Raw genomic sequence first — 19,621 nt, 5'->3', positions numbered from 1 at the left:
ATACAGAAATAAGTCACGTTTAGACCAGACAAAGCATGTGAAAGAAAAACTTAAGCCTGTTTATTTTTAGTCCACACAACCCATTTTTCAAGTCACTTTTATGTTCAAGAGCATACAGATGTCAGTGACACGTTTACCATTACAGCTGGTGTTTACATACGGCCCACTCATCTGGACTTAAAATTCATGTCTGTTCACAGGTGGTATGGAGCTAAATGCGATTACTGTTTGCTTGCAATAAAATGCAGAGACATCACGATGATGAGGATAGGTAGGAAAAACAAGCATTCAAAAAAGAAGAAGAAAAAAAAAAAAAAGCCGAAACTGTCTCAGCAAATCCAGTGCAACCCAAGACACGTTCTGCTTTATACTAGCTGAAAACAGAAAAAAGGGTAAATAAGAATTATAGAATTTGTATTTCCTGATCATAGTTCAAATTTATCAATATACACTGTCCCTGAACAATTACTTTTGCACAGTACCTTAGATTTGTGAAGATAAATTACAAAATGGAGTCTTCCCTTTCCACAGGACATAATTTTCTTTGTAAAACCCCTGAAAAACTGACAGGCTTACCTAGTTTAACATTTTGTATTGCTACATTTTAAACAAAGATTGACAAATGAATTTTTAGCTTTGCATATATTCATAGGTTTGTGGTTTGGTGTGCATCTGCGCCAATAATCATCTCTGAAATAGCACCAAAAGACAAACACTTGACCATTCAGAGGTCAGGCATTTGTTAAATGTATGGTTTAGAAACAGCACGTTGCAAATGTGCAGAAAAGTCTAATCATTAACCCCAACATAATTATTCTTTTAAATGGCAAAGTAAACAATACTCTGCATATATATGTATATGAGACACATAAAGCTGACCCTGATGAGCAGTACGAGTCTGGCCTGACAGTTTCAACTGCTCACTTGTCTTCTGTCTCAGGGTCACTGCTGGATTTTATCATGTGCAATGGATACAAGTAAACTCAAAGCTGTCGTTTGGTACAATAATGCACTTTTAGATCTGAGTTGAGTGTAAATTTATAAAAAGGGTGCGTCGTTAACGCGTTAAGAAAAGAATCTGGTTGCCGTCCTCTCATGTATCCCATCATTTGGAGAAACAACAATCTTAAAATCTGAGGTGTCTAAAAAGTTTATACAAAAATGTATATCCAAATTATAGTTTATCCTGTGAGGGAAATATGTAAATGTTTATATTTTCAAAAGATACTTGTGTTTACCCATAGTTACACATGAAGTTAATTAAACATATAGCACCAGCTTGTAGATCATGCCAAGCCTTGGGTTTGGTCTAAAGCGCAAATCTGTGCCGCACTAAAAGAAGTGTAACGCAGACAGCAGTGAGACAAATCGACAAATCTTCAAAGAACTTAAAGTGCCACTCCAGTCCCACGCCCGCTGCCCAGGCTTCAGCTAACTAACCACAGTACACGCTTCTTATCTAAGACAACTGATGGGGAGCTTCAAGCATTTCCATTAGGAAAGTGTCAATAGGTGTGTCACCGATCAGCTTGAAGAAGAAAAGATGCTCCAAGCACTTCAAGCCAATAGATCGCAGTGCTGGCAGTCGAAGGAGGAGCTTAGCAAACCTGCAGGGAACAGAGAGGACATCATCTCACTTAACAAGATCAAAATGTACGAGACAGGACTACAACAAAGACTGTTACAGCAGAGGACCATTACCTTCCTTGCTGCTCTGGATATTTCTGTTTGCAGTAAGCTTCCAATGATGCATAGACCTTTTCTCTGAGGAGCTCCACCTCACCGGTGTTGGAGAGCCCTTTAGCATCTACATGAAAAATGCAGAAAATTAAAAAAGCCCAAAACATTTTTTGAAGAAATAGTTAAATGTTTCTAATTTCTTCCATGTTAAGTACCTGGGTTAAACAGGACAATGGCTCGAAGGCAGCCCAGCTCTATTTTATCCATTTGCATATCTCTCATCTTATTGACCAGCTCAGTGAGAACTCTGAGAAAGAATGCAAGGTTTCAAAGCATTAAACAAAAACACTGAGCCTACACTGTGTAAGACACTCTGAACAACAAGAGGAAATGTACCTATCAAATATGGCGCCGACCTCTGCGCTCTGCACACTTTCTCTGTATCAAAAACAAAAGTCAAATTAGACAATACGTTTTTATAACACAAATCATTGCAGTCAAGTGCAGCTTATATGTTTGTATCCTGGCAATTCTTTACTTCCATCAATGTACCTGTCAAAAATGGCTCCAACTCCTGCACTGTGTGCGTTATCGCGCTGTAGCTCAGAGGCAAGAAGAACTCCATCCTTCAACGGAATGGAACGATGGGAGAACGAGGCGATAAGAAGCTCATTCCACCCTGAGAAATTAAGTCCATTTACACACAGATATGTAAAAAGCAATAAGATTTTAATTCATCATGACATTTAAAACAAAGACTCATGTGTCTCAGAGTCCTTTCTCCCTTAAGTTGTAGGCAATAATACAAAGACAGTTTAGTGCAACTGTATACACCATCCCCGCTGCTGTGAGATTTATGTCCTCAGGGTTCTGAACCACTTTCCGTATGGGGGGGGAAAAAAAAAAAAAAAGTTGTTATTGCCACTTTCCTTTCTGGGCAAAAAACCCTTCTGGGGAATCACCAGACACATAACAACTGGAGTTAGGAACAGTCACTACTTCAAAAATATTTTCTAAAACATTTCAGCAAAATTGGGCAGAAATGTGGTCATTCACTCACAGCCTTTTAAGTTTCCTCTACACTTTGTTTTTACTAGACATTCTCGTACACTAATTCTTAGCACTGCTTAGTTTTATAGGGTATGCAATTTATTGCGATTTTGCAATTTTTTGCAAGGTATGCAATTTATAGAGTATTCAAGTACACAAATATAATTAAACGGCTCCAAACAACAATAACTTAGATAGCAATGTAACTGTATGTTAAGAATTACAATAACCAGCATAAAAGGACATATTTGGCCACTTCAGAAGAATACTGTATGGTGCCTTTGATAAACTTATAACATCAAAGCTGATCAGATCACTTGTGTGTGCTTGTTCATACCTGCACGCAGAAGGATGACCTGATCATCAAGGGGCAGTTCAGAGAAATGAGGGATTCTCTTTGCCCACTCCACCAGGGCAAACAGCTGTTTGTCTGCAGTCTGACAGATGTTGCTAACAGCATCATGTGGCTGAAACAAAACAAAAAAAGACAATCAATGCTTCCAGTAATTTTAGTAAGCTTTCATCTTAATAAACATAGCTATCACTCTGTTTATAGTGCTGCCATGTAAATGCATTTACGTTCCAACCACTCACCGAGTTTCCTGCAGAGCCTCCGTCTGAGTGAAGCTCAGTCTTTTGCTCCACAGCCGTCTCTGCCTCCAAGATCTTCTCCACAGGCATCTCGTCATTCACTCCAACACTGAATTCCAGCTCGCCTTCCCGCTCTCGGTTCCTCTGTCGTTCCTCTTGTACCGCTGCATCACACAAAACACACAAACAGACCATCAATGATGCTTGTAAGAGTTAAAATGCAAAGTGTTCTGACTATGTGCAATCATTTTCTGATGCACTGAGAAAGTCTGCTATACAGACAAAACTTAGTAAGAGCAATATAGATGTATATGACTTTTAATGTAGTGAATTGTTATCAATTTTAACTGAGTGGTGGGACCCAAAATTCAATTGAATTTTACTTTATCTTATTTATATAGTACTAAATCAAAACAACAGTCGCATCAAGGCTCTTTATACTGTAGGGTAAAGACCCTACAGTATTACAAAGGAAACCCAAAGAATCAGTCGACCCCCTATGAGCAAGCCCTTGGTGACACTGGGAAGGAAAAACTCCTTTTTAAAAGGAAGTAATCCTTTGGCACAACCAGCTTCATGGAGGGGCAGCCACCTGCTGCGACTGGTTGGGGGTGAGCGGAGGCACCAAAGTGCGGGTTGAGGACAAAGAAAAGGGAGCAGAGGGAGAAAGCAAAGAAGCCACACCGTGGGAGGGAGCCACAGTTTAATAATTACTGCTGCTGGTTGAAACCTCTAAATGCAACAGTGATGTATAAACACACAAAGTGAAAAGAAGAAAGGTTCAGGGCCCAAATTCCCCAGCAGCCTAAGCCTACTGCAGCATAACTAAGAGAGGGTTCTAGCCCCAGCTATAAACTTGATCAAAAAGCAAAGTTTTAAATCTAATCTTAAAAGAATAGGCATTTGTCTCCCCAGTACAAACTGGGAGCTGGTTTTACAGTAGAGGGGCCTGATAGCTGAAGCTCTGTCTCCCATTTTACTTTCAGAAACCCCAGGGTGGGGCAGTATATGATGGGAAATGATCATTCAAAACTTTGTATATGAGAAGGATTTTAAATTCAATTCTGGATTCGACAAGAAGGCAATGAAGAAAATCTAATATGAGAGAAATATTTTTAGTCCCAGTTAGCACTCACACTGCTGTGTTTTGGAATTACTTGAGGCCTTTCTGGGAGTATTTAGTGTGAGATGAGGATAATGAATAACAATAGCCCAGCCTACATATAATAAATGCATGAACTAGATTTTCAGCATCAGTCTGAGACATGCTTAATTTTCTTTTAGTCACATTGCAAAAATTAAACAACGCGGTGCTACATATTTGTTTTTAGTGCATGCTGAAGAATATGACTCACAGTGTTCAAAGCTAAAGTAAAGAATCTGGTTAGACATCATGTTTTAAAGATGAAGACAAGTTCACTGGATCTAATTTACAGTGGAAATGAAACACAATTATCTACTGTTGTGTATTAATGTCTACAACCAGATGTTCAATCAAGTTCAAACTATAAATAAATTAGGGTTTTCTGCTCAGAACCTTAGGGTCAAATCAGAACTCGACTCTATATAATATCTGTGTGGATGTTCACCAGTGGAAGCTCACTCAGTAGAGAGTGGTTTATGTAGCACAAGAATGAAGCTAAGCATAAACATACAAATACAAGCCTTTGAACCCAAAAACAAAAAAAATGTTTTGGACCAACTCAAAATAATCTTTCTCTATTTAAAGCAGTCAAGCAGCCGTGCAAGTTAATTTGAAGGTTTTCACACATGCTCTTCCTCCCGCCCCATTTTTCCAGAATTTTCAAAACTGACTATGAACTGTTGTATTGGTATTATATTACTTAAAACTTAAGTAATTTTGAAGCAGTATAAGCAACACAAGCCAGGACTCTTCTTAAAATGCTGACACTGAGGGATAATCTGCCATTATCACTAGGCAATCAGACACTGAAAACTGCAGCTATACGAATCCGATCTGTGCCCTTAACAGCAACCAAAATTAGAACTCCTTGGATTACTGTTTATTAGACCACATACGTGCCACATACTACATTTGGCAGTCATCACTCTCCATCATTCCATCATTCTCAGGTCAAATTCACACACAAATGTCATGAACTTTGCATTTCTAACAATTTCTAATTCTCCATGTGACATTAAAATACAGTATCCTCAAGAATTCAATGTCATACTCATCCATCCTTCAACTTTTCCATCTTCTGTTATGTCCTTTACAAGTTTGATTGCTAGTGAAAGATGGAGAAAGATTTGAATTGGAGACAGGTTAGTTGCACCAGCCCCAACAAACCTGTCTGTCCTAATGTATGTTATCAATAGTCCACATTTACTTAAACTGTTTTATTTAGGCTTAACTCTGTATAATTAATAACTTCATGAAATTTTAATTCACAGCTAGTTTTTTTTTTTACCGCTAACATACAACATTTTGACTTATCACTGTGGGTACAGTTACATGTAAGACAAGTCAGAACAAAACGCGTTGCTAAACCGTCTGACTGCCAAACAAGCTCTCTACGGCAATATTCTAATACTTTGCATACCTTCCCTCTTCATTCCCATGGCCAGGCACTTCTGGTAGCGGCAGTACTGGCAGCGATTGCGCTGGCGTTTGTCAACCAGGCACTCTTTGTTATCTCTGCAGGTGTAACTCAGGTCTTTTCGCACAGTTCGTTTAAAGAAACCTTTGCAACCCTCACAGCTGTACACTCCATAGTGCTTGCCTGTAACATAAGGGGGGGGGGGGGAACGAACGTTACGGCCCAATGAGAAGACTGGAAGGAAGACAACATCAACCTGCATGTATGAGTTGGGGAAACTTTTTGCTATCATTCGTAATAAGTAAGATCCACTACATGAAAGTGTTATCATGGGTTGAAATATTCGTTGGCTGATGTTTCACTTCTGTCCTTTACCTTGTGCTGATTAAGTTCACTCACCAGAAGAGCGGTCCCCACAGATGACACACAGTCGTTTCTGAGACAACATTATTCCCGGGCTGTGAGCCTGCATGGGCCTCAGGCCAAACGGAGGCTTGATGTCTTCTGAGCTGCTGACAGAGTGCATCCCTGATATAGGCGCTGACGATGAAATCTGGGTACGATTGCAACCAAATAAAACAAGGGAAACAATGTAACAATGTCATTATTTGTATGTAATGGCCAGACAGTATTTTCCACCAATTTGAATAACCGGAGGCTAGGGCTGTCAAAATTAGGCAAAGAAAAAACCCAAAAACAAAACAAAAAACACTGTTTATTCCTTCAAAAATATCTTCAAATATCTAAATTATATCCACAAGAAGGCAAATTGATACGAGACTCATTCTTACTTTTGTGAGTGCATTTAAACTGGGATAATTAGTGTGGATATTTAGCTCTGGTCACTGGGAAAAAAAACACGTATACCCCAAATGGATGACAAAAACCTGATGGCTGTTTCTAGATGAAATTGATCATGTGCTACACTAAAAACCTCCAAATTTCGAGTTCACACTATAACTTTGAGTTTCTCACCATCACCTATTCATGTATATCTACTAATTAAGGTATCTTATGTTGTTCTGATTTTTCCACATAATATGGCATAAGTCATGTGAACAGCGAAATACTAAGAGTCACAGCTACTGATTTAACAACTTTTACTCTGCAATATCCAGCGGTGCATCCTACACAGCTTATGACAGACACTATTTCTTAGTTATTTTCATTTTTTCACATAAATACAGAAATATTTTCATAATCAAATGCCCTTTTGTTATTAGCACTAACTGTGACAATTTTTGCTTACAACGCCTTCTGTTAGGAGCCATTATTCAAAAATGCCTGCCTCTATAAGTGGAGTAATGTAAATAGTCAGTAAAGTGTTTGTTTTTTCCCCACTACAGTGTACCTTAAGTGGCTGTGTATATTCGGCCCAGTTTAAACAAGCATCATGGCTCTCAGGCTACAAAATTAAAAATAAGAGTTAAGTGCACTGTGACATCAGTACAATACATACACCCTCATGCATATGAATTACCTGACTGTTGCTGATGGGTCCAAATCCCAGAGAGTGTGGCACCACTGGGGAGTTAAGTGAGGGACTGATGACTGAAAACGGAGATCCTAAGATGCTGGTGGGGCTGTTGGAGGCTGAGCTGTTAGGTTGCTGTGAGGACATGGCTTGTAAGCTGCCCGCTGAAAAGAAAAACGTCCCGTTCGAAGGATATCAATCTGAAAGTGATAAAAAAATTAAAAAAAAATTAAAAAAGGAATATAATAAGCTATGGAAACCTTTCTGATCGATCTTGATTAAAAGATAACAGAGACTGACTTTGACAATTATTATTTTGAGCTAAAGTTGCCAAACATGATTTGGTTGCAACTTCTCAAAAAAAAAAAAGAAAAAGGAAAAAACGAGGGGGGGGGGGGGGGGGGTGTATTTTGTTAATCATTACACATTTGGTGTCTTTCAGTTCTCAAATGTTGAGAGTTTGCCAAGATTACATCATTATTTCTCCCATTTCAGAAATAAAGTAGTGGAAGTCTTATAGCTGCGATTGCATTAAGTGGCAGAGAAACCAATTTTCCATAAGTGAGTTATATGGGCAGAAATCTGTGCCATCAGAAACTAAATTTGAATAAATTAAATTTGAATTGCTCAGATTGAATCTGAATTGTAACTTGAATAAATGCTTTTGAAAACTGAATTTGAATTAGTCTAATTTGAAATTGAATTTATGGTTTGAAAATGATCATCACTAAATTGAAATTGAATTTTATATTTTGAAAATGAATTGATTTGCTTTGAAACTGCATTTTATCCTTTAAAAATTCAGCTCTCGAATAATTTCAGATTCACTTCTCACCATTCAGTTTCAGGTCTACAATTCAATTTCAGTTCCAAAATTCAGTTTTTTGGAACTTACATCCGGTTCCGGTTAAAGAGCAGATTAATAGAACTACGTTTTACTAGCGGACCGAAAGTGTTACTGACGGGAATCTACAGCGTCTTGAGCTGAATTAAGACTTCAGAAGTCATTCGTCATATCGAATGACCAGCGGATGAACTCTCAGGTTGGTAATAAATGTATTACATGTATAAGAACAAGCTTCATGTTAACAAATGATTGCCGTAAGGTAACTTTTATGCTTATTGTAGCTGCTAGCTAAAAACGCTAATTTAGCGTAGTTTGCCCTGGATTCAGCTTTGACAAACAAATATGATCGACTGTTTCTAGTAGAATTCCAAAGTTGTCATCTTGTACCCTCTCAGAGTACCCCCTCTGTATGCTTGCAGAGACCCCTACAGTAGGGAAACATGCAAAACGGTGTCCAAACCTTTGTATTTTAGCTTTATTTATGTCTTACACAGCATCCCAACTCTTTAGCTAAAGTGAATAGTTAGTCTAATTCATTAGTGCAGCATTACTGGATCACCTCTGTTTGAAGTGATATAATATGATATAAAACTATCACTGTGTTTAACTACCATAATAATTCTTAGGGTACTGAGTGCATGCTTAATTAGATTTTTATTTTTTTTTTTTTTTTAACATACTGCTCCATTACTATGTTTGACAAGCTCAAGACGCTGTAGATTCCCGTCAGTAACACTTTGGGTCCGCTAGTAAAACGTAGTTCTATTAATCTGCTCTTGAACCGGATGTAAGTTTCAAAAAACTGAATTTTGGAACTGAAATTGAATTGTAGACCTGAAAACTGAATGGTGAGAAGTGAATCTGAAATTATTCGAGAGCTGAATTTTTAAAGGATAAAATGCCGTTTCAAAGCAAATCAATTAATTTTCAAAATATAAAATGCAATTTCAATTTAGTGATGATCATTTTCAAACTATAAATTCAATTTCAAATTAGACTAATTCAAATTCAATTTTCAAAAGCATTTATTCAAGTTACAATTCAGATTCAATCTGAGCAATTCAAATTCAAATTTAACTTATTCAAATTTAGTTTCTGATGGCACAGATTTCTGCCCATAGAGTTAGCTGGCCACGTACAAATCTATAACCATAAATCACTGAACATAAAAAGGTCCGTTTATTTAGCTAAGTTGAACTCAAAAATCTTCCCCCCCAAAAAAACAAACAAACAAGCAAATCACCCCTCCTCAAAAAACTGGACAAATAAAAGGGAAATAATTCTCGTGGCAGGTAATGTTTGTACGTACAAATATTTGCTTACATTAATCAGTGTGCGTTAGCGTTTCATGTTTGCCAAAATGCTGCTGCGTACCTTTAGCAACGCTACCGCCGAGTCACTATTAAGTACATACCAGACCTTACTAGAACAAAAAGCAAATACATTGTCCGTATTCTGTAAAAACTACAACGCCTAACTAATTACGACAGTTTGCCTTTATCGATAGCTCGTTAGCTGCAAATCTTCGGCTTCAAAGATCCATGCTATACAACAACATTAGCAAACATTAGCTTTGGTTTTCACACGTCTAAGTGATACTACCTTCTGTAGTTTTTTGTAAAACTGGGATATAGCAAACAGACCTTGTTTCGCATCTAAAAATGTTGCATAATAATCGACAGTCCGCAAATGAATCCGCTCGACCTGCATTTGCTAAGATTAGCTTGTTAGCTTAATTTACGGCTAATATAGCCAACATTAGCTCGATGCTAGATTCAGGGGTAATACCCCAAGGAAGCGACTGTTCACAACTACCTCATGGTTGTTGGAAGATTGGAATTACATACCAGACACACCTTCGAAGCATTGTTGAGAATCACTTCTAGATAAAGGCCGAGTCTCAGACACAGTTTGCTTCGGTCAGAAGCTGTTGTTGTTTACAGGCCATGATGGCTCAGTGCTACAATCGACTTGAGCCAAAATGTCCCACGGGACCACCCATAACAGCACCGTCATATGACACCCCCGCTGCAGAGGTTCAGCTTGATTTAGTATTTAATCACAGCTAATTTGGTTGGCGATTATCGCGTCACAATTGTATGCAGTATTTGAGTTTAAATAATATCTATCTTCTCAATATATACTGTTATCAAATTCAGCACACTACGCTCCAAAAATACACGACATCAAAAGGCCATCCGTGATGCGTTCAAGAAACACTGAACATTTCATACCTGCACAAATACAAGCGAGTGATTGTTTTGGGTATGATAGGGGGAGTGGTAAACAAAAATGTAAGTAAACAGTAGTAAATTCAGCCAGAAACTGTGTGTGTTTTCGCGTAGCCCAATTATGGCATGCTATTATTTAAGAATCTGAGCAAGCTGTTTTAAACAGCCACACCTACAAAAAGAGTTGGAATGTTTTCCCTTTGACAGAAGGAAGGGGTATATACAGTATTGCACAACTTGTTCTTGCACCAGTGATTTATTTGTGCAGTAATATTTTCCACTATTCAAAATATTGAACACAGTGTTCTGTTCTTCTAAAGACCATTTTTGTCCAACGTTTTTTCTCCTGGGCTGGAGAATGACTTGCACTTTTGTTCTCATGAATTAGTTGCACTGCCTCCTAAAACCTCAAAAGCTGAGGTTCAGTTTATTTTGTACCATTTGCAGGACATTTTACAAGCAAAACAAATTTGTTTTATTTCAGTTAGAACAACTAGACATTGACACCTGCATTCTAGACCTACCTGGTGAATATTCTCATATAAATTCATCTCAACAAACAAGAAAACTCATATGGCCTACAGTATGCAGGCAATCAAAATAAACTTGAAAAACTGCTTTGCTTTTTGTTAGTTGGTGAGAAGGTGGCTGTTAACAAGCCAGGTGGCATTCCTCCTGCAAACACTGTGCTGCCTGAAACTGCTTGCACCTTATAGGAGCAGCAGCTGATCAGAACAGAGCAATATGGTGAGCAGTATTATATGTGTAACATCTTTTGGCTTGTTGCTTTGCAGTTTGTCATCATGACTGAAAACAATAGACTAACCACGATGAAAAGGACCTCTGCTGCTTATTTGACTTTTTTGTCAGGTTAGTATGATACATTTGTATTTACAATTTATATAAATTTAGCTATATAACGTTTGATTAAACATAACATGATGAAAAAGAAATATTTTTTCTGTACTTCCACAGTTTTTTGCTTTTTCACACTGGGATCTTCAGACTTTCACCATATTACTCTCACTGAGAACTACACACAAGCCAAGAGTTATTGCAGAGATATGTACACTGATTTAGCAACAATTTACAACTTAGAAGATATGAATAATCTGGTTTCTTTAGCTTCAAATATAACTGAAAACACTTGGATAGGACTGGAGATCGGAGCTGTGTGGATGTGGCATTGGTCTTTGCCTGGTCAATTAACAGATTTTTTTAAGTGGAAATCAGGAGAAGTAATAACGAATAATCAAGAAGAATGTGCAGCATTGGATCAATTTGGTGGGTGGTTTGTCAGTGCCTGTGGAGTTCTAAGAAAGTTTGTTTGTCAAGGTAAGTAAAATTACAATAATTTATTTCAGAGATCAATAATAACAATAATACTAATAATAATACATTTAATTACATTACAGGGACACATACTGGTGATTTCATTTTTGTTAATGAGTCCAAATCGTGGTGGGATGCTCAGAGTCATTGCAGGGGCTTGCCATCTGATCTAGTTAGCATACACTCTGAAGCAGAGAATATGGCAGTGCTCAACGTGTCTGCATCACAAACTGTCTGGATTGGGCTGTTCAAAGATCCCTGGAAATGGTCGGATGGAAGTAACTCATCTTTTCGTTTCTGGAGAGCTTCTCAGCCCAGCTATCTTCCAAATCAGGATTGTGTTGCTGCAGTATTTCAAGATAATGGGAAGTGGAATAAGCAAAGCTGCAGTAACCAACTCAATTTTGTTTGCCATGGGGGTAAGTTTGTGTTATTTATTTATAAATTGTATGTATTTACTATGTCAGCAAAATTATATTATAACTTTTTGTTTTCTATTACACAAGACACAACAATCTATATCTGTCCACTCATTACTCACTTTTACATCAGGGAAATCATTTTCAACACTGCCATTCACAATAGACAGTGACCTGTAATTGAGACAAATGTACTTCAAATTAATTTGATTGCAGCTGCTGCTACCAAACAGTCAAGCACCATTACCACAACAGAAGGAACAGCTGCAGGTGGAGTGAGAACACCAAATACCACAGAGTTTATGTCACCTACATCAAGTACTCATCTCCAAAGTACAACTACAGAAATGTCATCTTTGACACAGTCACCTCCTGCAACTACTGTGAATTTAACTACAGGTGGTGACTCTATATTAAAAACCCCGGGAGGAATTTCAGCCCAGATCTCAACAACACAGACAGGGATTTCAGTCCCAAACACTACAGAACATATAGAGATTTCATCCCAGAACACTACAATACAGAAAGAGACTTCAGCCCAGAACACTACAGCATACATAGGGACTTCACTCCAGAACACTACAGCATACATAGGGACTTCACTCCAGAACACTACAGCATACATAGAGACTTCAACCCCAAACACTACAACATACATAGAGACTTCAACCCCAAACACTACAGCATACATAGGGACTTCAGCCCAGAACACTACAGCATACATAGGGACTTCAACCCCAAACACTACAGCATACATAGAGACTTCAACCCCAAACACTACAGCATACATAGGGACTTCAACCCCAAATACTACAGCATACATAGAGACTTCAACCCCAAACACTACAGCATACATAGAGACTTCAACCCCAAACACTACAGCATACATAGGGACTTCACTCCAGAACACTACAGCATACATAGGGACTTCACTCCAGAACACTACAGCATACATAGAGACTTCAACCCCAAACACTACAGCATACATAGGGACTTCACTCCAGAACACTACAGCATACATAGGGACTTCACTCCAGAACACTACAGCATACATAGAGACTTCAACCCCAAACACTACAACATACATAGAGACTTCAACCCCAAACACTACAGCATACATAGGGACTTCAGCCCAGAATACTACAGCATACATAGAGACTTCAACCCCAAACACTACAGCATACATAGGGACTTCAACCCCAAACACTACAGCATACATAGAGACTTCAACCCCAAACACTACAGCATACATAGAGACTTCAGCCCCAAACACTACAGCATACATAGGGACTTCAGCCCCAAACACTACAGCATACATAGAGACTTCAACCCCAAACACTACAGCATACATAGGGACTTCAACCCCAAACACTACAGCATACATAGGGACTTCAGCCCAGAACACTACAGCATACATAGAGACTTCAACCCCAAACACTACAGCATACATAGAGACTTCAACCCCAAACAATACAGCATACATAGAGACTTCAACTCCAAACACTACTGCACACATAGGGACTTCACTCCAGAACACTAGAGCATACATAGAGACTTCAGCCCAGAACACTACAGCATACATGGGGACTTCAGCCCAGAACACTACAGCATACATAGAGACTTCAACCCCAAACACTACTGCACACATAGGGACTTCACTCCAGAACACTACAGCATACATAGAGACTTCAACCCCAAACACTACAGCATACATAGAGACTTCAACCCCAAACACTACAGCATACATAGAGACTTCAACCCCAAACACTACAGCATACATAGAGACTTCAACCCCAAACACTACAGCATACATAGGGACTTCACTCCAGAACACTACAGCATACATAGGGATTTCAACCCCAAACACTACAGCATACATAGAGACTTCAACCCCAAACACTACAGCATACATAGGGACTTCAACCCCAAACACTACAGCATACATAGAGACTTCAACCCCAAACACTACAGCATACATAGAGACTTCAACCCCAAACACTACAGCATACATAGAGACTTCAACCCCAAACACTACAGCATACATAGAGACTTCAACCCCAAACACTACAGCATACATAGAGACTTCAACCCCAAACACTACTGCACACATAGGGACTTCACTCCAGAACACTAGAGCATACATAGAGACTTCAGCCCAGAACACTACAGCATACATAGGGACTTCAACCCCAAACATTACAGCACACATAGGGACTTCACTCCAGAACACTACAGCATACATAGGGATTTCAACCCCAAACACTACAGCATACATAGGGACTTCACTCCAGAACACTACAGCATACATAGGGATTTCAACCCCAAACACTACAGCATACATAGAGACTTCAACCCCAAACACTACAGCATACATAGGGACTTCAACCCCAAACACTACAGCATACATAGAGACTTCAACCCCAAACACTACAGCATACATAGAGACTTCAACCCCAAACACTACAGCATACATAGAGACTTCAACCCCAAACACTACAGCATACATAGAGACTTCAACCCCAAACACTACAGCATACATAGAGACTTCAACCCCAAACACTACAGCATACATAGAGACTTCAACCCCAAACACTACAGCATACATAGGGACTTCACTCCAGAACACTACAGCATACATAGAGACTTCAACCCCAAACACTACAGCATACATAGAGACTTCAACCCCAAACACTACAGCATACATAGAGACTTCAACCCCAAACACTACAGCATACATAGAGACTTCAACCCCAAACACTACAGCATACATAGAGACTTCAACCCCAAACACTACAGCATACATAGAGACTTCAACCCCAAACACTACAGCATACATAGAGACTTCAACCCCAAACACTACAGCATACATAGGGACTTCACTCCAGAACACTACAGCATACATAGGGATTTCAACCCCAAACACTACAGCATACATAGAGACTTCAACCCCAAACACTACAGCATACATAGGGACTTCACTCCAGAACACTACAGCATACATAGGGATTTCAACCCCAAACACTACAGCATACATAGAGACTTCAACCCCAAACACTACAGCATACATAGAGACTTCAACCCCAAACACTACAGCATACATAGAGACTTCAACTCCAAACACTACAGCATACATAGGGACTTCAACCCCAAACAATACAGCATACATAGAGACTTCAACCCCAAACAATACAGCATACATAGAGACTTCAACCCCAAACACTACAGCATACATAGGGACTTTAGCCCAGAACACCACACATTCCTCAATCGTAACGGCCAGTGTAATCAGTCAAAATTTGCACCCAGGTATGTTTAAAATTTCACATCTTTGATTTTGTTTTGCATTACATATTATGCAATTAAGTAATTCTCTTCACGTTTTCTTCCAGAAGGAAACATGATATTAATTCAAGAAAACATGACATGGATTGAAGCTCTGAGTTACTGCAGGAAACATTATTTTGATCTTGTTGACATTAAGACCAAAAACATACAGGACCAGGTTGCTCAAAAGGCAAAGAATGCTACATCATCCTATGTGTGGCTGGGTCTACGCTACACTGTTCAATTTAATTTTTGGTTCTGGATTAGGTCAACGTCTAGCTGTTACCAGAACTGGTTACCAGGAGAAGGACCTCAAAGGGATTATGGCAGTGCTGTTAGTGGTGCCATGGAGGCCACTGGGGGGCAGCAGTGGGTAGGTTTGCCCGAGACAGAAAAACTGAATTTTATCTGCAACACATGTGCTGGATGAATGAGGGCCAGTGCCTCTTAATGTAATGCAAATGTTAACATTTTCATTGTGCTGTATGAAAAAATTAACACATTTTCCTATACTGACATGTGCACCCCTTGGTTTAAAATTCATGCTGTGTTCAGTTACACCATCAATCCAGTGAACCTTGGGGGCCGTGATCCTGATTGTTTCAATGCTAAGTTATGACATCATATCTCTGTTGAAATACAGCTGCCTCCTCTGTTGTTAATATTGAATTTAAATAGATATGAAAATGTTTTTTAATCTTTGCATTTAATGAATATGACATTTTCTACATGTGTCATTTACAAGAGCAGGCATCGTTTAATCCCTCACCCAGCCGGCCGAACAAGAGGAAAAGAAAGTAAATGGTAAATGGCCTGTATTTGTATAGCGCTTTACTAGTCCCTAAGGACCTCAAAGCGCTTTACACATCTAGTCATCCACCCATTCACACACTCGTGATGGCAAGCTACAATGTAGCCACAGCCACCCTGGGGCGCACTGACAGAGGCGAGGCTGCCGGACAATACAGACGTTCACCCTCCTTCCTTTACCCTTGAGGTACACAGAGAATTGATAAACCATGGAAGCAGGACATGATGAAGCCTTATTCAATATGATAAACTGTATATAAATTTTATCTATTGCAGAATTGCATATGTCAAAGAAGTTGATACAAAATAGTATGTTTTGTATGTTTATCTGTTTTTATATACATAACAAAATGTCTTATTTTTTTAAGTAAATAAATAATCCCTCCAAATACCTGTGTTATTCTTTATCAATTTATAAATGATTATATCTCCTTATATAGCTCCTTGATATCACAAATGAAACCATACAACACAGGAAATATCATGTGCTTGATACTATAATTTATTATATCTACTGTCAATTAAAAAACATTAAAAATCAAATAGTGATATTAGGCATGCACCACGATGAGCAGCTAAACTACTAAATTATAGAAAACATGCATTCATTTGCAAATATTACATTTTCTAATACCTTTCTAGAATGTTAGCACTGGTTTATGTTTTATTAGTATCTAAGAACATTTGCAGTGTGGATTTCAATAACTCCATAAAGTCAGTAAATAGCAGCTTGAAATTCACTGCTATATCATTTTTAACTGCTTTTGCATCCAAGATGAAAATCATGTCACTTCTCAATTCTACGGATCATTACACAAGTGTGTCACAGGTTTTCCCTGATCAGCCATTGGTCAGTGAGTCTCCCATCAGTTCAATGTTAATGTTCCAATAGGGCGCAGTCAGTCAATCAGTCTGTGGACTACTCCCTCCCCTCCTTTTCTCACCCTCATCTCCTCTTGTGTGCTGTCCAGCTGGCTCTGACCCCTGACCTTTCACCCTCACTCCTGACCTTTGGCAACATTCCCACGCCACACCCTTTTGTGCAAATCTCTCCATCCTAAACCACTGGTCACTCCCTCTGAATTTTAAGAGATTATGGTGAAACATGATGCATTTCCACTGCGATCAGTGCAATGCAACCTAATTTGGCCTAATCCCAATTCAAGTGTGAGATGTGAAACTTACAAAGCAATCTGAGTGTGTGGAAAGTAACACAACAAAAAATATATCTAGTGATTTAGTCTAAAAACTATACATATAATGTTCAATAAATCTAAAATAGCAACTAAACATTGCAATTAGTCAATGCAATCTCTGCAAAGTAGTGCAAGGTTTATCCAAAATTCATCCATAGATGTGGTCAGCAAACACACTTCAATTTGGGCAATATTTTTGATATTCAAATTTAAGAAAATTTCACGTCTTCATGTCTTACTACCTGCCTTTGACTGCCCTATCTTTCCTCTCTCTCCATACCTTATGTTAGTGTGGAGCCCTATGCAGATCCCACCCTTCTGTCACTTTCACAGTTAATTGTAGAAAAGGAGATTTTCTTCATTGAAGCCCAGTCTCTTAGGTAACCTCACTCCTGCATGAAATGAGATGGACATCGGTGAAGAGACAGAGAGGGGGACAAGGGACAGGCAAAATGAACGAGAAGTAGTGGAAGATGGATGCAGAGGAAAGCGGACTTAGAAATATTTATTAAAAACACCCTCAAAAAGTAAGAAAAAATAGCTTAATGTTCCATGTGCATATGGATACATGATTAATAACAACTTCGCTGGGACTATAATTACTATATTGTTGATGGTGCATTATGTAAGTATTGGAATAATTAATTTTTTCACTTTAACTCATTAATAAGCTGGTTCACAGATTTTTTAAAAAAATGAATATTTAAACATTTTTGAAGCATTTGAGAGTTCAATACCACATTTCTACCCATGGCTTATATTTTAATTATCAGTCTGCTGACAGGCTACAAATTTTTGAAAGAACTCTGCACATTTTATCATAGCTATTTTTCTATGTGTTTCAATTAATCTTCCAGGGTATTTTATCAAACCATCCACTGCAGGACTGAATCCCAAGCCTAAAGGTTGCTGTGACTGTTCAACCAAAACTTGACAGGGAGTCTGGTGTTGATTGTCCAAACGCAATTCTTGTATTTAATATCCATATCCAGGAGTTGTGGCTGGACATCATGCTCCCAACTCTCATTCTCTACCTCCTGCAATAGCGCAGAAGTCAACAGAGGAATTAACTGACTGTCCAAAGACTTGACTTCATGGTAACTGTTCTCCTGCTCTGTTCTGGATGACTCTCCATCTCACGAAGTTAACCAGTCATGGCATGTATAGTTAGAGCAAGTGAAAACAAATAATGAACTCTAAAGGCCAAAAAATGCCCAAAAGATTTACTTTTTCAAGTGGACCATTAAGGCATTTGCTATAATGGTTCAAGTGATAGTCATGTTATATTTGAACTTTATTGGCATTTTTATTTAGAGTTATAACAACCACAAGAACTTGGTTCTCAAATTAAAGTCACTTTTGGTAATTTCAGTTAAGTCTTCAGAGGCAGGACTGTGGCATATCATGTAATTATTGTGGGGTTTACTTTTTCTTTTCTTTTACAAATCTGTATAGAAGTCTGTGTTAATAATTTGTTTTTAGGAGAACATTATACTAACCTGACAAATTTAATCGGAATTAAGATATTCAATATTTACATGGATGTTTGTGTTTATATTTCCACAACAGTCGTTTGTGCGAGTGAATATAATGCTGCATTAATGTTAAGTTGAACTTTTAATTTAATTCCATTGTTCGTATGTTTTAAGCTTAAATTGATCTAATAACTATAATAATGATGTTTAACATAAAATGTCACAATGTGCTTTGCTGACTTAGAAAATATATAATGAATGAAATATTTTCTTTTATCAAGCTGTTTGTGTAGAAAAATAAAATTTTAGATATCATCTCAGTCTTTGTCATTATTACCAGAGCCACTCAATTTGCAAAAGACTGGCTGTTTAAAGGGGAACGATCAATACACAAATATGGATCATGTACAGTGTTAAATGGGACACTTTAGTTATTATTAATAGGAGATTAAAAATACTCTGATTTGCTCAAAGAAAAGAAGCTGCTGTTACCAAGAATAATGATGAACATAACTGATTATTTGTAAATCATTTATAAACCATTTGTTTAGTGTGACAGGTATGGGAGGGGGAACATGCGGGAAATCTGGCTTGAACTGAGATGGTTACACATTGTGAAAGAAAGGAATAA

General features: G+C 38.3%; 2 protein-coding genes across 6 annotated transcripts; one reads left to right on the top strand and one right to left on the bottom strand.

The window, feature by feature from the left end:
- Window positions 1–38: 38 nt before the first annotated feature.
- Window positions 39–10,337, bottom strand: LOC146698465 (retinoic acid receptor RXR-beta-A-like). 5 transcript variants are annotated; one of them, XM_085473579.1, is made up of 12 exons: window positions 10,060–10,337; window positions 7,363–7,556; window positions 6,282–6,435; window positions 5,886–6,065; window positions 5,517–5,570; window positions 3,325–3,485; window positions 3,068–3,197; window positions 2,233–2,359; window positions 2,077–2,118; window positions 1,896–1,987; window positions 1,702–1,807; window positions 39–1,607 (listed from the first exon to the last, which is right to left on the bottom strand). In XM_085473579.1, the coding sequence occupies exons 2-12, from the start codon at window positions 7,501–7,503 to the stop codon at window positions 1,460–1,462; spliced, it is 1,335 nt and encodes a 444-aa protein (XP_085329705.1). In that variant the 5' UTR covers window positions 7,504–7,556; window positions 10,060–10,337; the 3' UTR covers window positions 39–1,459. The 5 variants fall into 5 exon arrangements, with proteins under 5 accessions (XP_085329705.1, XP_085329704.1, XP_085329706.1 ...); XM_085473578.1 differs by having other exon boundaries at window positions 10,051–10,336; XM_085473580.1 differs by lacking the exon at window positions 10,060–10,337 and adding an exon at window positions 9,847–10,016.
- Window positions 10,338–11,115: 778 nt separating this feature from the next.
- Window positions 11,116–16,702, top strand: LOC146698464 (uncharacterized). Its single transcript, XM_085473573.1, has 6 exons — window positions 11,116–11,304; window positions 11,410–11,769; window positions 11,850–12,185; window positions 12,402–12,584; window positions 15,387–15,491; window positions 15,578–16,702. The coding sequence occupies exons 1-6, from the start codon at window positions 11,196–11,198 to the stop codon at window positions 15,937–15,939; spliced, it is 1,455 nt and encodes a 484-aa protein (XP_085329699.1). The 5' UTR covers window positions 11,116–11,195; the 3' UTR covers window positions 15,940–16,702.
- The last annotated feature ends 2,919 nt before the right edge of the window (window positions 16,703–19,621 follow it).

Source organism: Copadichromis virginalis, linkage group LG11 (genome assembly GCF_057382275.1).
Source record: "Copadichromis virginalis isolate Kocher_CV1m ecotype Utaka linkage group LG11, C_Virginalis_male_GT1.1, whole genome shotgun sequence".
NCBI classification, from domain to species: domain Eukaryota; kingdom Metazoa; phylum Chordata; class Actinopteri; order Cichliformes; family Cichlidae; genus Copadichromis; species Copadichromis virginalis.
The sequence above is the reverse complement of the archived record's forward strand: the minus strand, read 5'-3'. Positions and strand labels throughout refer to the sequence as shown.

Excerpts from the sequence above, each read along its gene's own strand:
- LOC146698465 (XM_085473579.1), bottom strand. The coding sequence starts at position 7,503 with ATGTCCTCACAGCAACCTAACAGCTCAGCCTCCAACAGCCCCACCAGC. Across the intron at positions 6,066-6,281 it reads CTGTGGGGACCGCTCTTCTG|GCAAGCACTATGGAGTGTAC; the intron begins GTGAGTGAACTT and ends CTTATGTTACAG. Across the intron at positions 2,360-3,067 it reads GGTCATCCTTCTGCGTGCAG|GGTGGAATGAGCTTCTTATC; the intron begins GTATGAACAAGC and ends TTAATTTCTCAG.
- LOC146698464 (XM_085473573.1), top strand. The coding sequence starts at position 11,196 with ATGTGTAACATCTTTTGGCTTGTTGCTTTGCAGTTTGTCATCATGACT. Across the intron at positions 12,186-12,401 it reads CAATTTTGTTTGCCATGGGG|CTGCTGCTACCAAACAGTCA; the intron begins GTAAGTTTGTGT and ends ATTTGATTGCAG. Across the intron at positions 12,585-15,386 it reads TACTGTGAATTTAACTACAG|AGACTTCAACCCCAAACACT; the intron begins GTGGTGACTCTA and ends CAGCATACATAG.